General features: G+C 37.6%; 1 protein-coding gene across 1 annotated transcript; it reads right to left on the reverse strand.

Annotated features, from left to right (window-relative positions):
* Positions 1 to 13871: 13871 nt before the first annotated feature.
* LOC4329089 (uncharacterized) lies at positions 13872 to 18903 on the reverse strand. The gene is made up of 4 exons (XM_015769377.3): positions 18765 to 18903; positions 18489 to 18595; positions 17086 to 17120; positions 13872 to 14285 (listed from the first exon to the last, which is right to left on the reverse strand). The coding sequence occupies exons 1-4, from the start codon at positions 18765 to 18767 to the stop codon at positions 14218 to 14220; spliced, it is 213 nt and encodes a 70-aa protein (XP_015624863.1). The 5' UTR covers positions 18768 to 18903; the 3' UTR covers positions 13872 to 14217.
* Positions 18904 to 20849: the final 1946 nt, after the last annotated feature.

The following is a 20849-nucleotide window of genomic DNA, read 5'->3' on the forward strand; positions in this document are numbered from 1 at the left end:
GGACACGCGGGTACAAATTGGTTAGTATTTGTAGGTAGGAAGGAGTACTAGTACTAGTTTTTACTGGCAACATTTGACCACTTGTCTTATTCAATTTTTTTTTAAATTATTAATTATTTTATTTGTGACTTACTTTATTATCTACAGTACTTTAAGCATAACTTTTTATTTTTTATATTTGCAAAAAAAAATTTAAATAAAATGAGTGGTTAAACGTTACAAGCAAAAACTGAAAATCCCTTATATATATCGTCGGATCGGAGGGAGTAGTAGCTAGCGACGTGGCGGCCTCGATCGGATGGCGCGAAACGGTTCGGATTGGGAGGGACACGGAGCGGCGCGATCCAACGCGGGGGTGGGTGGGCACGAGCAGAGCAGGTGAGTTGACAAGAAGACGCGGCGGGGGAGCTTTTTTGTTGTCGAGTCAAACAGGACACGATCCGGAAGTTTGACTGACCGGGGGTTTGGTTTGAAAAGATGACCCTTTCCGATTACATACAGCGTGCACACGTACCAGACTTGCCCTGGGTCGCAACCCATCTCGATCGCATTCCGCACGTACGCTTTTTAAATTGCTAAACGGTTTATTTTTTATAAAATATTTCTATGCGAAAGTTATTTAAAAAAAACATATTGATCTATTTTTTTAAAAAATATTAACTAATACTTAATTAATCACGTGCTAATGGACCGCTCCGTGTTTCGTGCGCATGGTACGTGTTAGGAAGACCAGCTGCCGAACACAGCCATAGGCTACAATGAAATACAATATAAATTATCACATCACATTTGTATTTATGTGAAGGAGAAATGAGATGGGAGAGAAAAAAATTAGGTTACAAATTTGTAGTATGTTGTAGCCCGAGATCCATTATATTACTCTTTTTATTCTAAAATATAATAGATTTTGGTCAAAAGTTTATAGTATTAGGATATACATCGAACCAACATCTTTTATAGTTTGGGATGGAGGAAGCATGTGAGATAGATGGTGGATTAAGTATTAATGATGTATAACTAGCTATTGTATGAGTGGACTATCGGTTTACTACAGGTGATGTTTTAATTTTTAAAGCTAGTAATTGGCTATAGTTAAACTTGCTTTAACATTAAACCACTACACACGTATTAAAATACACACTTAAAAAAGATAGAAACTAGCGACATATACCTGTTCTCATTAAATCTACATGTTTGTGTTTAACACACATTTCTTAGGCAACTACTAATATTTATATTGTGTAGGACCTTACTAACATTTTTAATGTAAGTGTGAGGATAAGAATGTGGATTTAGGCAGAAAATACTTCTCTGAATGGTTAATAAACACATTTTTTTAAAAAATGTTCCTTATAGATGATCCTATAAAAAATCAAATAAATATATTTCTAAAGTTTATAATAAATAATATTTAATTTAGCATATGTTGATGAGTTGCTTTGTTTTGCAAGCTGCAATAAGCTAAGCCCTAACATCCATGTGAAAATATGTTTCTTGAAAACCCATAGTTTTATCACATGATCAACTGTTAAGAGGTAAAAAGATACAAAACTTAGAAAACAATTTTTTTGAAGCATCCCCTTAGCCTACACAGGTGGTTCATAAGGGCAATCACATGTGTGATACACAAGACAGGGGAGGATCACAGATCGCATGTGGGGAAGGGTTTCCATAAGTGGTTATCTTAAGTCGACGGCCTCTAGAAATATAACCATTTCCACAAGAGGTCTACTTAGATGACTGCCTCTGATAATAGACATGACCATAATATGTGATTATGTCACTTGCCCAGCTATTCTCACATGTAGTTTACCTAGGTTGATAGCTCCACTATAAGGGCCTATTTCCTCGAGCTGCTCCTTTTCAGATTGAGCTTGTCAAAAGTGGAGCATGTTAGAAGTGGAGCAACTCACAACCTAGAAATTGTCATGTGGAGTCGACTCTTGACGAAATTATTTATTGCTCAAAGGATGATGATAGTGTGAATCACTATGATAATTACAGAAATAACCCTAAAAAGTCACTAAGCCAAACATTTGAGTCAACCCCTCCGGCCCTCCTTTGAATTCATAGTAACCTCAACACGGGTTCTACACCGTTCTACACCATTGTTACATGTGAAATTATTGCTTTTGAGTGAGAAGCATGGGTGTTGTAATCGTGGGTATCAAAACATGCACGGATGTGCTATCATCGTAAATCCTATCTATATATCCTATATAATTGGAACCAAAAGCTTGACATGCATTGAGCCACATCATCTAGAAAAATATATGGTGATGGAACTAATTTTATGATGATATCCATTGTGGGACCACACAATAAACTAATAAGTTATCAGCTCATGCGCCATGAACATCTCAAGGTAAAAGATAAAACTAGTATGTCTTTGTTGTTGAATTAATTCCATATAGAGAATTAGAAATGCAGCTCATGCATGCAAGGAAAGTAGATTGGTTAGGCATTGTTTTCCACCCACATCTTAGTTGATCTTTTGAGGTGTTGGATATTGATTGTATAATCAACATGTGTCCACACTTTTTACACATTGTACTAACACATCTACTTCCACTATCCCTCACAATCTCTCTCCCTCACCCTCTCTCCGTGCACACACGTCTTGTCTGCAAGGACCACACCCCATCCCCAGCCACCAATCTCCACATCAAAATCCCGTGACTCCTCCCTAATTGATCCCCAACCATCCTTCTCCACATACACCTATATTCCTACTCCCCATCCATTTCCTCATTGTCTCTGTCGTTTCACGGTGCGTGCCTCCCCTCCACCCCTCTCCATCACTCACTCATTCCACCTGTAGGGCTCCTGCTTGTTACCCCTATCCATGGCCCGCATCTCCTTCCACACGCCCTACCCCCGATGACTCTCACCTTTCACCCTATACACCACCCCACTACTTGATACTCCTCCTCTATCGCTTATCTCTCCCTGCCCCCATCACATCCCTTCCTCCACCATATACACCTCATCATGTCACTTCCCTCTGTCCATCCCGCCTCCTCCATCGAGGACACCACTCCTCCCCCTCATCCTCTTCTCCACCATCCCATGTGTCCATAACGGTTTGAAACCTACACGTAACATTAGATCCACATGATTCTATGGTTCATTTAGATGTGGATGAAGATAAGATAATGGTGACTTGTGTGTTACCCCATCCTTCAATATCGATGAGCAAAACAACTGAGAGGAAGAGAGGAAGACCACGCAAGCATGCGCAAGGAATTTCGGTGTCTTCTATTAATCTAGAAGGCAACAACAATATTTCTCTAACAATTCACTTACCCAAATTAGATATATATAGTCAAATAAAGAGAGGAATGCCTGCCCAAGCATGTGACAAATACTTTAGAGGATCCTTCTCAAACTTCTATTGTTGAGTGCAAGAAGAGGGAGGGTTGACCATATCATTTGCGTAGTAATTGAAAAAAAATGTTGAGTAATTCATGTTTGCTAGTACCTGATGGATCGACAAAACATAAGCGATCATCGGAACTTGACAGGGACGACTTGCATCTGCCATTTTTTTTTTCAAATTTCAGATCATCCTAGCGAATATGTCAATGAAATATTCATCATGATGGGCCAAATTCTACTATGTCATTCATATCCTACACTTTTTAATTATGTATCACACACAAACTCACACACACACACACACACACACACACACACACACAATTTTACCCTTACCCTCTCCAAGGGATGATGTGGTGTGCCAACTTGGCTGATGTAGCTGAAGTGAATGTAGGCATGCCACATCAGCTCCTAGCAGGATGTTGATGCTTTGGGATGTACAATAGTACATTAGACAAGATTAAAAGTATAAATATACAATACAAAAGATTTTAGAGTCTACATGGCGCTCTATTGCAAGTTTAAACCATTATATGCCTAGCAATTTGTTTGACATCATTTTCTTATAAATTAGATGATGCCCCACACTTTGTTGCGGAATACATGGATGAATCTATCTTAAAATTGAACACAACATGATAAGGGATGAGGTGAAGAAGGGAAAGAAGTTGGAGAAAGAGGTAAATTCTGAGTGACTAATTAATGGAAGACGTATTAACTTGGAATAAGTGAAGTTTACATATGACTTTCTGAATCATAGGGTCACTTCAAAATTCATTGAATTCCCTGTTGCAACAAATATTTTTTAGATAGTAATAGTACTAGATATGGAGTCGTAATGAAGGAAAGAAATAAACCGAAACAACCTCGTTTTATATCATACAATGAATGAATGAATTGTTTGTTGGTTGTGGTGTAGTAGTAGGCGAATACCCATACGCGACAGCAGCGGTGGAGGAGAAAGCGGTGGTGGCGTCTGGAGACGAAGGATAAGCCGACCACACAGTAGGGATGAGCGAGTGTGAGCCTCCTCCTCCTCTGTGAGGAAGAAGAAGGGGAAGGAGGAGTGCACGTGGCAATGCACGGAGGAGCTAATTCTCTCTTCTCTCATGAAGCCACATCACCTCAGTTTTTTTTTTTTTTTACTTTTGGATGATTCGTCAATGCTGCAAACTGTATCTCTTCACCCAAAAAGCCACATCATCTACCCTAATCATTTATAACCTTGATCGAGGTACAATATACAAAAATCACATGAAAGAAAATTGTATAGTTAGCAACAAAGTAAAATTTACAACTCATATGTAATATTTTGTCATGCAGATTTCCCACAGCAACGTGGGGGATTCTCATCTATTTTATTTATGTTCACGGATTTTATTATTGAGAGAGCGTGGGTTAAAGGAGGCACACTCAAAAAGTATGAGTATAATGTATACTAGATTTTTTTTATGGTGGTCTCTACTACTAGAATTAATCTAGATGTTTCATATTTTTTTTTATCTGATAGAACATATTAGTTTCTAACACCATCTTAATTATTGATAATAGATTATTTCTTTCTTTTTGGGGGTGGGGAGGGGGTTGATCATTTCTATTTTTCTGGGGAAGCACTGCACGGCAAGCATTTTATAAATCAATGATTATTTCTACCAGTAGTAGAATCCGTAAATAAATGGTTTAGATCATTTTTACTTCTGACAATATTGATTGTACCGTAAAAAGTGAAAGCAAGTAATTTCACCTGCAAAAGGAAAGGAAATGGGAAAGAATAAGCAAAGTCGGGAAACAACTAGGTCGTGCGTGTGGCCTCGGAATAGTTTTGGATTAAAATCCAAAGTCATTGCAAACACCCACTTAACTTATCCCATGCCGATCCAAGGGATTGGAATTAGACACACTACTACTTCCTTTACAGCATTTTCTATATTTTGTACTATGCGCTTGTTTTCTATAATTTCTAGCCAGTTTTATCTAATGATAGTTACAATGAAGAGATGATGGCGCATATGGTGAATGCTAGTCTCAGTCAACACTACAAGCATGCTAGGGAAGGGCCAAAACATCACAAAGGCGGAAGCGATAACTACTTGAGCTAGAAAATAAAGTAGTTTTCTTGTGTCTAGCTACCATTTAACATATTTTTCTATTGGAACCTATGATACTGATAAAAAAAGTATATCCTTCCATTTGTTGTTAGAAATTTGAGATTGCATATGTGCTTTATACGACAACCAAAAAGAACATAAAATTATTGGTTACCAATGCTATAATTGGATTAGTAATAAGGCACCTTGCCTTTTACCATCTTAGGTAGTGTTATTTGTGATAGTTACAAGAGATTTACTTGTGTGAATTGAAAAATTGCAACCACAAACTATTTAACAACAAGTTTACTATAATTCTATGCTTTTGGGAAACTGGTGATCAAAGAAAAAGAGCAAAGAAAAAGCCGAGGGCAATCTCTTATGAAATTCATAAACTGGTGATGTCACTAATTTTATGATGATATACATTGTGAGACCACACAATGAACTAATAAGTTATAAGCTCATGCGCCTCTCATGCGCCATGAACATCTCAAGGTTAAAGATAAAACTAGTATGTCTTTGTTGTTGAATTAATTCCATATAGAGAATTAGAAATGCAGCTCATGCATGCAAGGAAAGTAGATTGGTTAGGCATTATTTTCCACCCACATCTTAGTTGATCTTTTGAGGTGTTGGATATTGATTGTATAATCAACATGTGTCCACACTTTTTACACATTGTACTAACACATCTACTTCCACTATCCCTCACAGTCTCTCTCCCTCACCCTCTCTCCGTGCACACACGTCTTGTCTGCAAGGACCACACCCCATCCCCAGCCACCAATCTCCACATCAAAATCCCGTGACTCCTCCCTAATTGATCCCCAACCATCCTTCTCCACATACACCTATATTCCTACTCCCCATCCATTTCCTCATTGTCTCTGTCGTTTCACGGTGCGTGCCTCCCCTCCACCCCTCTCCATCGCTCACTCATTCCACCTGTAGGGCTCCTGCTTGTTACCCCTATCCATGGCCCGCATCTCCTTCCACACGCCCTACCCCCGATGACTCTCACCTTCCACCCTACACACCACCTCACTACTTGATACTCCTCCTCTATCGCTTATCTCTCCCTGCCCCCATCACATCCCTTCCTCCACCATATACACCTCATCATGTCACTTCCCTCTGTCCATCCAGCCTCCTCCATCAAGGACACCACTCCTCCTCCTCATCCTCTTCTCCACCATCCCATATGTCCATAACGGTTTGAAACCTACACGTAACATTAGATCCACATGATTCTATGGTTCATTTAGATGTGGATGAAGATAAGATAATGGTGACTTGTGTGTTACCCCATCCTTCAATATCGATGAGCAAAACAATTGAGAGGAAGAGAGGAAGACCATGCAAGCATGCGCAAGGAATTTCGGTGTCTTCTATTAATCTAGAAGGCAACAACAATATTTCTCTAACAATTCGCTTACCCAAATTAGATATATATAGTCAAATAAAGAGAGGAAGGCCTGCCCAAGCATGTGACAAATACTTTAGAGGATCCTTCTCAAACTTCTATTGTTGAGTGCAAGAAGAGGGAGGGTTGACCATACCATTTGCGTAGTAATTGAAAAAAATTGTTGAGTAATTCATGTTTGCTAGTACCTGATGGATCGACAAAACATAAGCGATCATGGGAACTTGACTGGGACGACTTGCATCTGCCATTTCTTTTTCAAATTTCAGATCATCCTAGCGAATTTGTCAATGAAATATTCATCATGATGGGCCAAATTCTATTATGTTATTCATATCCTACACTTTTTAATTATGTAACACACACAAACTCTCTCTCTCTCACACACACAAACTCTCTCTCTCTCTCTCTCACACACACACACACACAAACTCACTCTCTCTCTCTCTCTCTCACACACACACACACGCACAATTTTACCCTTACCCTCTCCAAGGGCTGATGTGGTGTGCCAACTTGGCTGATGTAGCTGAAGTGAATGCAGGCATGCCACATCAGCTCCTAGCAGGATGTTGATGCTTTTGGATGAGCGATATTACATTAGACAAGTTTAAAAGTATAAATATACAATACAAAAGTTTTTAGAGTCTACATGGCGCTCTATTGCAAGTTTAAAACCATTATATGCCTAGCAATTTGTTTGACATCATTTTCTTATAAATTGGATGATGCCCCACACTTTGTTACGGAATACATGGATGAATCTATCTTAAAATTGAACACAACATGACAAGGGATGAGGTGAAGAAGGGAAAGAAGTTGGAGAAAGAGGTAAATTCTGAATGACTAATTAATGGAAGACATATTAACTTGGAATAAGTGAAGTTTACATATGACTTTCTGAATCTTAGGGTCACTTCAAAATTCATTGAAACAATATTGCAAAAATTTTGTTGAAGAATATATCAGAGGCCTATTTGTTTTCATATGTTCTTTAATATCTCCTGTGCATGTATTGGAAAATAAGATTGGTTCATGGGGTAGAAATGGTGGGGTCACTTGCAATATCAAGGTGGCACCCAAAAGCGCATAATCATCGATGCACTTGCATTTTCTTACTTGAATCACCGAATAGGACTTCTGATATTATTCTAGCGGGACTTCTGATGTTATGTTAGTGAATGTAAATGAGGAATGAAATGGCCAAAATTACACGGTGGGACTTCTGATAATCATGGATGCACAATTGTTCTTAACATCAGTTGTCTAGAGTAGTGACTGCCGCTATAATTATCAAAACTGAGGTTGAGATTCTTTTTTCTGATTGCTACTAATCAACAGCATGATTTCAGAGTCCCCGCAGAACAAAATGTCTAACAAAGATTAGCTCGAAACCAAAATTCCTACTTATATCTGTCTTAAGATATAAATGCACATGGATGAACCAAAAAAAAATATTTTCCAAGCACAAGTCATGTAAACTTAACTTTAGTTATAGTAGATCAATGTAATGCATTTGAATAGTCGAAATATTAAAAACAGAGTCCAACAATATCCACTCAGATTCCTAGAAGTCCAAATGAAAACTTGCGCTATGTAGTACTATTGGTATGACTATGACATCCTCAATCGACCTACTTGTGACAATTCTTCTAGGTCTTCTCCAACGCTTCTAAGGATCATGATTTAGTTTTAGGGTTTTGAAGAGTGGATCGTGGGAGAGATCGTCACCCGACGTATGGGGTTTTATCTTCTTTTATATGGCGTGTGGGACTTGGGGCGATCCAACAACAACAAAAAAGAAGCACTTCCGATCGTGGACACGAGTTTGCTAGGACATGCACATGTGGGCATGGGTGGACCTAGTCCATGGACGACTTAGCCTCCGATCGTAGACACGAGTTTGCTAGGACGGGCACATGTGGGCATGGGTGGGCCTAGTCCATGGACTACTTAGTCTCAGTTGCTCCGAAACCAACCGAAAAAAATCAAATAGATTCTTTCTAGCATGCCAGATCCGAGCCATTCAATGAATTCTTGCAACGAAGGAAAGGGAAAGCATTTTGAGTGCAATGTTTGGACTCATTCTACCCAGGCTTTGAAAGATAATTTGTTGCAGATCATACTTGAATTGTATTTGAAGGAGGACATATCTGGAGTATTGGAGCTCGCATTAGAATACCTATGGAGTATTGGATCAGGAATAATTTTTCATCAATGCTCAATTCTTGACCTTTGGAAAACTCGGTCAAATTAATCAACAAGAATAATATATTCTTATGCTTTCCATAGTAAAAAAACAAAAAATCTTCCACACAAGAACAAAAACATAACAACCTCAATTTTCTAGATCATGCAAAATATGATCAACAAAACTCAAATTGTTTTCCTACAACAGTTCAATATTATCATGCAACCATATTAAATTCTACAGAAGGATTTAAATTAATACCAAACACATCATAAAATAATTATTGACACAAGAGTACTTGTCCAATTTATTCTGTTTTTGGGCTGTTCAATCCGATGAAAGTGGAAAAAATTCTTTTGCATGCACACTGAAAATAACCCTTTTTTCCTTATTCCCTAGCTGCAATTTGCACTAGGACAATTCATCATTTTAGTGATTTACAGCAACCAGGTTGGTTTATACCCTTAGCATGCCACCAAGAACTGAAGGAGGTAGACCTCCCATTTTCTCACTTCTCAATTTAACCAATAGTTCTTGGAGCCATTGCTGCATTGCAGGATCATTATGCATTTTCAGTAAAGGAAACTATATTGAACAGTTGATTGCAACTATCAGCCTATTCTAATATTGTTTCAGTGGAATGATATTTTTTTTGAGAGCCGATAACTACAATGTACAACTCACCTTAACAAGGTTGATGAATGTGCCATCTTTCAATGTCATAGGAAGGTAAGGCTGCAGTGCCTGCAAGCCCCTCAAACATTGAAGAGGGGAATGCTTTAGAAGAAGTTTGAAAAAAAGAGAGAGATAATTCTACAACAATGAAGTGAGGAAACAAACCTAGGATTGTCTGTGATCCCTAGGTAATAGTGGATAATGTGCTTCAGCAACCTTGGAGAGGGCATGTCATCCATTGAGGTGACCATGCCTGCTAAAGTAATCATCACAGCGAAGAACAGATCAGCGGTGGCACAAATGTGACCAAGCCCACATCATCCAACACAATCTTTTTATAACAAAAGTTGCCTCCTGCATATATAGTTGAGTAAATCATTGAATAAATGCAACTCGTCTAAAGTTTACCAGAATGAAATCATAGTGTACATGATCAATATGATATACTTAGCAAAGATACATGGTCAATACATCACTAACAATAGGAAAATGCCAATAGCTGCATTGGTACAGATAATTTATATCAATCATTTAATTGCTACAAAGTATTCCGAATCGGCAAGACCCAAAGTATACAAAGAATTACTATATATCAATAAATGAATTGCTACAAAGCATTCCACATCTTTGAGGATCTAAAGTATACTTTGAGCTAATGCTAGCTGAAAATAAAAATGTGCTCATGCCAAACTTTACATAGGAAAGAATACTAAAAGAAATAAAATTAAAGTTGGTGTTATTTTAGGAGATGATTGATATGGCTGGCTACTTACATTTTTTGAAAGTTCACTGCCTATCACCATGCATGCAAGTAGAGAGGAACAAACTCATATTGCAGCAAAAAAATGTTGTGCACTGTCGCCTGTATGTATCACAATTAGAAGAAGCTTCATTCTCATTCTTCATAGACATGTTTGTGGAACACCCCAAGAAAGAAAGAAATGTTTCATATGTTCCATGTAAGTAAAGAAAAATATTGGTCCTTTTTCAAGGCTTTGGTTTTCTAGCCATAGATACTAATTAATTTTGCTTCAAGTGCAAACTGTACAACACTGAACCATAAAGTTTATGCTACCTCTATAGCTAAATATATGACACTGTTGACTTTTTTCGATTTTTGATGTGCAATTTTGACCATTGTTTTTATATAAGAATAGCAACATATCTAAAAACATTCTTATAATATTGAAAAGTACTTATGAAGAAAACTATACCATGTGATCTTTACATTTTTTAGGGTTATTGATGCTCGAAGTTTCAAAAGTTTAACCGAATAAGGTTAGCAATGTCATATATTAAAATACAAATGAAGTAATTCTTAATGAAATTATTAAGATATATATACTAGTTTTACTAGCATGAATCGAAACAAGCGGTTGAATTAAACCTTAGTGATGCTGATTAGCTAGTGGCTGGTCTCCGCTAGAAACTAATAACTGTGCCATCCCCAGCCACCTATCTCCGCATCAAAACCCCGTGACTCTTCCCTAATCGATCCCCAACCATCCTTCTCCACATACACCTATGTTCCTCCTCCCCATCCCTTTCATCATTGTCTCCATCGTTCCACGGTGCGTGCCTCCTCTCCACCCCTCTCCGGCTCCGCCGCCTCTCTCCTTCCATTCATAAGGCTCCTTCTTGTTACCCCTCTCCACGCTCTACATCTCCTTCCACACGCCCTACCCCTGCTGCCTCTCTCCTTCCAACCCGCACACAACCCCACTACTTGAGAGACATACCCTACCGCCTATCTCTCCCTTCCCCCATCACATCCCTTCCTCCACTATATACACCTCCTCATGTCACTTCCCGTTGTCCATGCATCCCACCTCCTCCACCAAGGACACCACTCCTCCCCATCTTCTTCTCCACCATCCCATGTGTGCATAATGGTTTGAAACCAACACGAAACATTAGATCCACATGATCCATGAGCAAATGAGCTGAGAGGAAGAGAGGAAGACCACGCAAGCATGCGCAAGGAACTTCAGTGTCTTCAATCTAGAAGGTAAAAACAATGTTTCTCTAACACTTCCCTTAGCTAAATTAGATATATCTAGTCAAAGAAAGAGATAAAGGCTGCCCAAGCATGTGACAAATAATTTAGAGAATCCTTTTCAAACTTTTATTGTTGAGTGCAAAGAGAGTAGGGTTGACCATATCATTTGCGTAGTAATTCAATAGTTTTGTTGAGTAATTCATGTTTTTGCCAGTAACTGATGGAGCGACAAAATAGAAACGTTCATGGGGACTTGACAGGGACGACATGCATATGCTTTTTTTTTTTCAAAATTCAGATCATCCTAGGGAATCTATCAATGATATATTCATCATGAAGGGTCAAATTCTATTATGTCATCCATATCCTACACTTTTAAATTATGAAAAAAAATGCACACACACAAATCACTCTCTCACACACATACACACACAAACCCACTCTCTCTCTCTCTCTCTCTCTCACACACACACACACAAACTCACACACACACACACACACACACAAACAATTTTACCCATACCCTCTCCGAGGGCTGTTGTGGTGTGCCATTTTGGAGCTGATGTAGCAGAAGTGAATGCACGATGGTGTGTTCTCACACATCACATCATCTCCGCGTAGGCATGCCACATCAACTCTTGGTAGGATGTCGATGCTTTTGGACATGTGATAGTACATGAGACAAGTTTAAAAGTATAAGTATACAATATAAATGTTTTTAGAGTCTTTATGGTGCTTTATGGCAAGTTTAAAACCATTATAAGCTTAGCAATTTGTTGGACATCATTTTCTTATAAACTACTAGATGATTCCCGCACGATGTTGCAGAATGCATGGATGAATCTATCCTAGATATTGTAAAAGTACTATATGAATATGTTAAAACATAGGGACAATGATGTGGGGATGATGATTTGATGTGCTTGAATGTTAAGCTCTATAAAGTAATAAATCATAGATGATATGGATACTTCCATTAGCTTTAAGATGTAATATTGCTAATGGATGATTATGTGGCATGTTCGTATATTAAGCTTTAGGATGTAGTGGGTATAGATACATACATGAACTTTGTAGGAATATTCTTCTGTTAGATTATTCTTCATACACAAATATGTCATCAAACCCGTTTTGTCCATATGATATAGTCAAGGACTTTCTTAATTAAGGCCCCTTTTTAAGAATGGACTAATGGAGGAATTTTAACGATTCAAATCTTTCACGTTTATTTTTTCTAATCCTGTGTAACAAATGATTGGAGTTTCTAAAATCCTATAAAATTCCTTTGGAATAGTATAGTGGATGGAGATTTTAGAAGATATTTAGCATAAGGTCTATTCTATTGTAAACTTTCCTTTTCCGTCTATCTCTACAATTCCTGTATTTTTCTTGTAGCCTTTCCGTGTTCTCTACATATTTATTTTTATAAAATCATCATGTGTTTTATTATTCGAATGTTCCAAATAGGGTCTACTAAGTGTTACTCCTTCAGGTGTATACTAAGGTGGTGTTTGGATCCAGGGACTTAACTTTAGTCCTTGTATTTAGACACTAATTTAGAGTATTAAATATAGACTACTTACAAAACTAATTACATAAATGAAAGCTAATTCGCGAGACAAATTTTTTAAGCCTAATCAATCCATAATTAGAGAATGTTTACTGTAGCATCACATAGGCTAATCATGGATTAATTAGGCTCAAAAGATTCGTCTCGTGAATTAGTCCAAGATTATGGATGGGTTTTATTAATAGTCTACGTTTAATATTTATAATTAGTGCCCAAACATCCGATGTAATAGGGACTTAAAAGGTGGTTTTAGTCCCATCTATACAGGCTCAATGTACTGAGGTAAAACCATGAGTGACAATCAAGTCTTTTGGTAAGAGATACCACTTGCAATTGCATAGTAGTAGTATTGAATTCAGAAAGATAATCGTACACGCTTATGTTTGGCAGTTCTGTTTTAATCATTGCATCATTAGGTAGCGTACGGGCGACCTAGACAAAGTAGGGGGATTTTCAGGTGTCACCTAAGCCTGAATTCCTTCATGATTTTTCTCTAATTGAACCGTAAATCCACATGACGAGAGACCAACATCAAATACCAGATATGCCAGCAAGGTCATTAACTCATAATGCTATAAACAGAACTAGGATTCCATTAGGGTTAAAACACAACATGAAAACACACATCTGCTACAATTACAGGGTTACAAAACCTGACATCTGAAATACAAATACAAATCATCATACTATAATTCTCTCAAAAATTCCCAGCTCCCACACTTCTTCTCTGAAGTGGAAAGTGGAAAACAGTTTAGGTGAATTTCGTAAGTCATAACATGCTTACAGGAGAAAGAAACACGGATATAAACAGAGCCACAAAAGGCATCGGATTTCCCTATCTACAGGTGAAATTGTTCCCAGATCAGGACAGCACAAAAATATATTCTGATCTCAATAAAATATAATAGATATGCCCATGACAGAACACCCAATAGCTACCCAGGGGCTAAGGCGCTCACCTGAAAGGCAAAAAAAAAACAGAGAAAATCAACATACTAATATTATTTATACGATCTATATGCAATGAAGGGTGAAAAAATGTTAAAACAAAACATAGAAAAACATAAGTAAACATGCAACTCTGCCTTTATGAGACGAAGTTAGGAAATTGCAATACAAAAACATCTAATATTGATACTGCAAGTCAAATTCAAGGAAGTAAAGTTAAGTCTACAAAGAAATTTCCCATGCTTGGGCATAGCAACTCCGTCCCAGCTAACGAACATGGCTGTATCCCTTGACTGGAGATTAAAAGTATATCATGCATACTCCATTTATGCTTATCTGCAGCTTCTAGCCCCTGTCGTCATTCTAATTCAAACTCAAGTACCAACTGACAAAACATTATTGGAAATTATCACTATATTTATCTTTGGCTGATTAACCTGAAATCCTGAGTCTATCAAAGGAAGATTTCTGTAAAATAATGTTACCATTTTAATTGAGACATAGAACAATGAAGACTCTAGCTAACTTAATAATGGACTAATGGTAGCTCTCACTTCTTATGGTACCAATGTACGTATTGTGATTTTGTCATGTGAGCTTATCTTTGTTTCTTTACCAACATAATATAATGTGAAGTTCCAGATTAATGTTTAGATGTTTCATGTTTGTAAATATATTGCTAGTGCCATGAGGCAGGATTCATGAAAGAATAATTTATACCCCTATCTGTTCACATTTCACAAGGACAAACATTCTGCATGTTTATCAAGCCATAAAATTTAACTTTGCATCTCTACCTTCATCTTTCGTTGTACTTTTGATCATTATATCTATTGATAGTATTTTCTGATATTGTAACTGCACATCTTTAAGAAAAATAAAACATGATGCAAGACAACTGAATACAACAGTTTCAGAATGCATGCGCTGATGCAGCACTGGATAAATCTATTATATTATTAAGACAGCTCGAAAAAAAGACACCACGTTCGCTGTGGAGGCTAGAAATTCCCACGTTAATCGAAGAAAAAGAAAAGAAGAGTCCAAGTAGAAATACAATTTAAAAATAGCTGAAATTCGGAATTAAAAATATGCAATATGGAAATAAGTTTCCATATAGGAACCCAATACGTGATTAATCAAAATTCTAAATAATAATAAAATAAATATCAAAGTTAGAAAAAGAAAAAAGGAGAGTCCAAGTAGGAATATAATTTAAAAATAACTGAAATTCGAAATTAAAAATAAGAAATATTGAAAGAAGAGTCCATACAAGAATCCAATACGAGATTAATAAAAATTCGGAATAAAAATAAAAATAAATCCGAAATTAGACAAAGAAAATAAAGAAGAGTTCAAGTAGGAATACAATTTAAAATTAGCTGAAATTCGAAATTAAAAATAAGCAATACTGAAAGAAGAATACATATAAGAACCAAATACGAGATTAATTAAAAATTCAAATAAAAAATAAAATAATATCCAAAATTAGAAAAATTAAAAGAGAGCACAAGCAGGAATACAATTTTGAAACAACTGAAATTGAAAATAAAAAATAAAAACATTAAAAGAACACAATACGGTATTAACTAATTTTTTTTTAAAAAATAAATTCTGAAATTAGAAATAAAAATAAGATTTCAATTAGGAATAAAATTTATAAATAACTAAAATTTGTGATAAAAATAAAGACTATTGAAAGAAAATACCATCTAAAACAAACGACGAGATAAGTTAAGTAACAAGCCTATAAAGGAGTAGAGTTGGTGGCGGTTGATACGACATATAAAAATTGTTACTAAAACACCAAATAGAATCCTAATGACGATTAAAAGAAGGGACGTCAGGCAGGCCGTGAAGCAAATAAGTAAGGCGTTGCCGGGACTTCTAGAAAGTAAAAAAAAAATTGATAATCATATTCGATTTTTAAAATCTCAATGACAATAAAAAGGAGAAGTAGCGGGCGGTGTGTATAAGAGTATAGTTGCAGAGCCGCCGACGGTTGACGGGACTTCAAGAAAATAAAAAAAGAATTACAACGATAGTTATGTTCGATTTTTAGAATCACAATGACAATAAAGAGTAGGCGGCGGACGGCTGTAGAGGGGGCATAGTGGCATCATTTGATGGGACTTCTAAAAATTATAAAAAATGAAACTACAAGTCCAATTTTTAAAGGTTCGGAACTTCCAAAAAGTAAAAAAAAAGCTAAAAAAATGATAATCATGTACGATTTTAAAATCTCAATGACAATAAAGAAGGGAGACAGCGGGTGAGCCGTAGAGGAGTACAATGGCAAAACCGCTGACGGTTTGGCGGGACTTCTAGAAAGTAAAAATGAACACAAACAATAATTATGTTCGATTTTTAAAATCTCAATGACAATAAAGAGAAGATATAGTGGACGGGCCGTAGAGGAGTATAATGGCAACGTTTGACGGGACATCTAGAAATTATAAAAACGAAACCCAACGTGACAATAAACTCTAAAAACTATAAAATCCAATTTTAAAGGTTCCAAGAAGAATGAATAGAAATAGTGATAGATCGAGCAAGCAAATAAAGAAGGAGATGACATAAGGGGTAGCAATTGGTGTGACTTTTAAAAACTATATAATTAGAAAACGATGATGGTAAGATTTGGTCTTTCAAAGTCTTAAGACAATGAGATAGCTATGTAATAAATTTTAAGTAAAATCATACTAAAAAATATATGATTTTTTTGGTGCTAGCCGCGCAATTGCGCGGGCCACCCAGCTAGTTATATTTTAACTAGAACAAAAAGATTGACAAAATAAGTATGAAGTTTACCTATCCTAGCAGCCTTCCAAAAGAAACCACGAAATCTGAGAACATGAGAAAGGTAACATAATCAGAGCCATAGATCTTTTGAATTAGACAGGTTAATGTACAAAGATTGTGCTATGGAAAAAAACAATAATTTAATTACATTGAACAACATATACTTTTGAAACACGAGAAATGCCAATGAGCTTGTGCACTAAAAAACAAAAGCATTTCAGCTTTTAATATATCACTAGAAGGTTGCCAATGATGTGCATCACTTGGCAAGATAGAATCATGCTATCCACCAAAAGTTAAATCCATTCTACAAGGCTTGATGTACCGATGCCACATTTATTATTTCAAGTGCCAGGTGTATTAAACTAATTGGCTTAACTGCTTGCTTGCACAATGGCAACTTTAGTATGGAAAAAAAACATAAAATTTCTTTAAATCAGACATCCCATTAGCGGGCTCCATTAGTTTATTACATACCCTCTAATTCCCAGTTTCAACTAGCCAATGCACTGCTATCCGGATCGCAACCCCCACAAGAGATTACTAGATAAATGAAATGAGCGATTACCAATATGTTCCTTTCTAAATTACCATAGATGGGGATGTATTACATCCATCATAGGCACCCCTACGATTAACAAATAAAGGTTTTTGTTTGGTATAGAAAAATGTAATTTTGGTAAGCTGACCATGACCAGACTTTGTATTCACATGCAGGGCAAAATACCCAACTACAAATCCACTAATAACTCAAAAGAAAGTACCTGTGCAATGATTTTGACACCGATTTCAGGGGAAAAGAAAGAACTTTTTTTTTTGGGGGGGGGGGGTGGGGGGGCATGTAGTGGCCAAGTTACAGTTATGTATTACAGAGTTATATCTTAGATTCGATTGAACATTTTTCAGTTCCATATTATCTGTTCTATCTAAATACTACCGTCCTTATCTCCTTAAAAGCCTAGTTTTTTTCCTGTGCAAAAACACAGTTACATAGGATCTGAAGACACAGAAAAATCTTTCATGACATCTAATCAAAATCAATGTTGTTCGCCAGCAGAGGTTTTAGCATGCCATATAAGGTTAGCAGCATTTGCAGACCTCATTCCAATCCAACCCACGGCAAACAATTCCTCCCTAGAAGAGACTTCATGGCACGTAATAAAATTAACATTCACAAAAGAATCACATCGGCTATCCAACATTAAAATTTCTTCCATCTTCCCCATTGTTTCGATCTATTCCATCCCCAAATTCAGCCTAACACATTCTTCAGGTCCCTATGTTATTTATCCCACGAATAAGAAAGGGCATGGATAATAAAGTTCCAACGCAGGTTTGTCACAAAGAAGGGGATCGAGCGGAAGCAAAAGCGAGGCAGGACGGAGAAGAAAGCGAAGAACCACGAAACGCACCCTGTCCGTCGGACGAGGATGGAGGGGAAGTGCATCTTGAGGAAGGTGCAGGTGCAGATCAGCAGCAGCACGACGGTGACGAAGGAGTGGAAGTTGAAGAGCGCAGACTGCATCCACCACCACCACCATCAGGCGAAAAAAGCAGGAGGAACAAGATGGGGCGGAGGACCCGGCAAAAAAAAAAAAGATGGGGGGAAGGTATCAGATTCCACCGGCAGGGCAGGAGAAGGAGAAGCAAAGATCAAGAACGGGAGGAGGAATGTCTGGTGGTATTACCATTGGGTCCGGCGAGGACTAGGAGGACTGGAGGAGGCCGGCGGCGAGATGGCCAGGTGATCGGCGCAGGGCGACGGTAGGCGCGGGCGATTGAGTTGAGAGCAGCAGTCGGCGACGGCGAGGGGATGCGGCCACTAATGTGGGAGGCAGTGGGTCGTTTTGCCTTTTCTCTCCCCTTTGTTGATGTGCGCCGTTGGGTTTAGATCGGACGGTCTAACCATGCCTGTCGTGTTGGCACTAGGATCTATGGCCTATGCCTACATGCCCACATCACCTTGATGCTATGTTTCAACTAGAGCAACTACAATAACATGATATAAACGGGTTATACATATTTTTACATCATATTTAGATTTATGTGAAGGAGAGAGAATAAGAGAGAGGAAAAGCGGGTTATAAATTTGTACTCAGTTACAGTATAAACTCCAATAACTTATGTGAGAGTCTGAGAGAGAAATGTGGGGAAAGCATTAATGTCGTACTATGTATCTATAGTTAACTATTATATTAGTAGTATATTAAGTTAGCTATAGATGATACGTTAATCTTTGGAGTTAGTAATTGCCTATATTATTAAACTTGATCTTAGTCCATTGCCTAGTTGTTTATTTATTGTTTTTATTTTTATCTTAACGTGCTATTTATTAACACACAGGTTCAGTGTAGTCACGAATCACAAGAGACCTTACAAACTCACTCCTTAACAAGCTAGTTCATGAGCACAACAATTACAAGAACTACACACAAAAGACACATCGACCCTGACAATCCACATAGATCATCGTTTTGATTTGCCTGAAGATGACGTCCACCGGAGCATGATCATAGACAGTTGACTTTAAAGCATCCACCAGAACAGAACACTTTGTTTCAATGGCAATGTGTGAGATTAGTGATGAAAATGATCGGAAATAGTCAGAAACGGTATCATTATTTTATTAGTTTTTAAATCGGACGGAAACGATCAGGAAATTACCATATTTATGATTTTAACTATTTAGTGTCAACTTCAATGCCACGCTGACAGAAATTGGAAAAACTAAATTTTGAAAACGGTAACCATCGTTAAAAATATTATTATTTTATTAGTTTTACGAAAACGGTATTGGTACGGTCGGGAATTTTCATACTGTTTTCGCCCCTATGTGAGATTCCATGACTTGCCTGCAGAGCATATAAACAAGCATCAGCTTCAGCACTCAGAGCATCATGCACAATCTCAATTTTTTCCGCCCCTGCTAGCACAACATTTCCTTCATGATTCCAAATAACAAAACCCCAGCCACTAGATTTGCTAGCTTCACAGAAAGCACCATCAATATTCAGTTTCAGCTCGCCTTGAGGTGGAGGTCGCCAGGTTTTTAGTACTCGAGGACTTGGCTGGGTTTTCCCATAGCTAAGCAGTGATGTTTCAGCCACCATCTTCATTACTCTATGAGTTACTTCCTCGGCTATCCTTCATTCTTCTCCAAGCATTCACTTTGATCCTTGCATCCACTTTGTTCCTTGCATCCCACCAGTTCCAAAGTAGAACCACAATGGACAACATATTGTGATCCCCCATGTTTAGAATGTGTTTACACACCTCCATAGCCGAGCTAAGTTGGCCTAGCTCCCGCCTAATGTGATCCATGTTCAGTATCCACCAACGGGCTTTTGCAAATTTGCACTTGAAAAAACAATGGCCTCCATCCTCATCTAACCAGTGACAAACAATACATAAAGTATCCACATCCAAACCCCTTCTGCTGATGTTCCTGCGCAGGGGCAGGTTGTTATGGGCAAGACGCCGGATAAAGTGCTTCACCTTTTGGAAGATAATGCAACCTCCATAACTTACCCCAGTCTAACATGACCGCACTTTCTTCTCCCGACGAGGTTTCTCCCACTTGACGAGACGACAAACGCTCACATTGATCTTCCGGGTATGATATGCAGATTTAACCGTGAGAAGGCCTCTTGGTTCCCAATGCCATGCAGCCGTATCTTCAAAACCACTTCGCACTGGTATAGCTAATATATTTTTCGCATTCTCTTCCGAGAAAATATCCTAGATTAAACTTCTATCCCATTCACGAGTTGTCA

Source organism: Oryza sativa, chromosome 2 (genome assembly GCF_034140825.1).
Source record: "Oryza sativa Japonica Group chromosome 2, ASM3414082v1".
Lineage (NCBI taxonomy): Eukaryota > Viridiplantae > Streptophyta > Magnoliopsida > Poales > Poaceae > Oryza > Oryza sativa.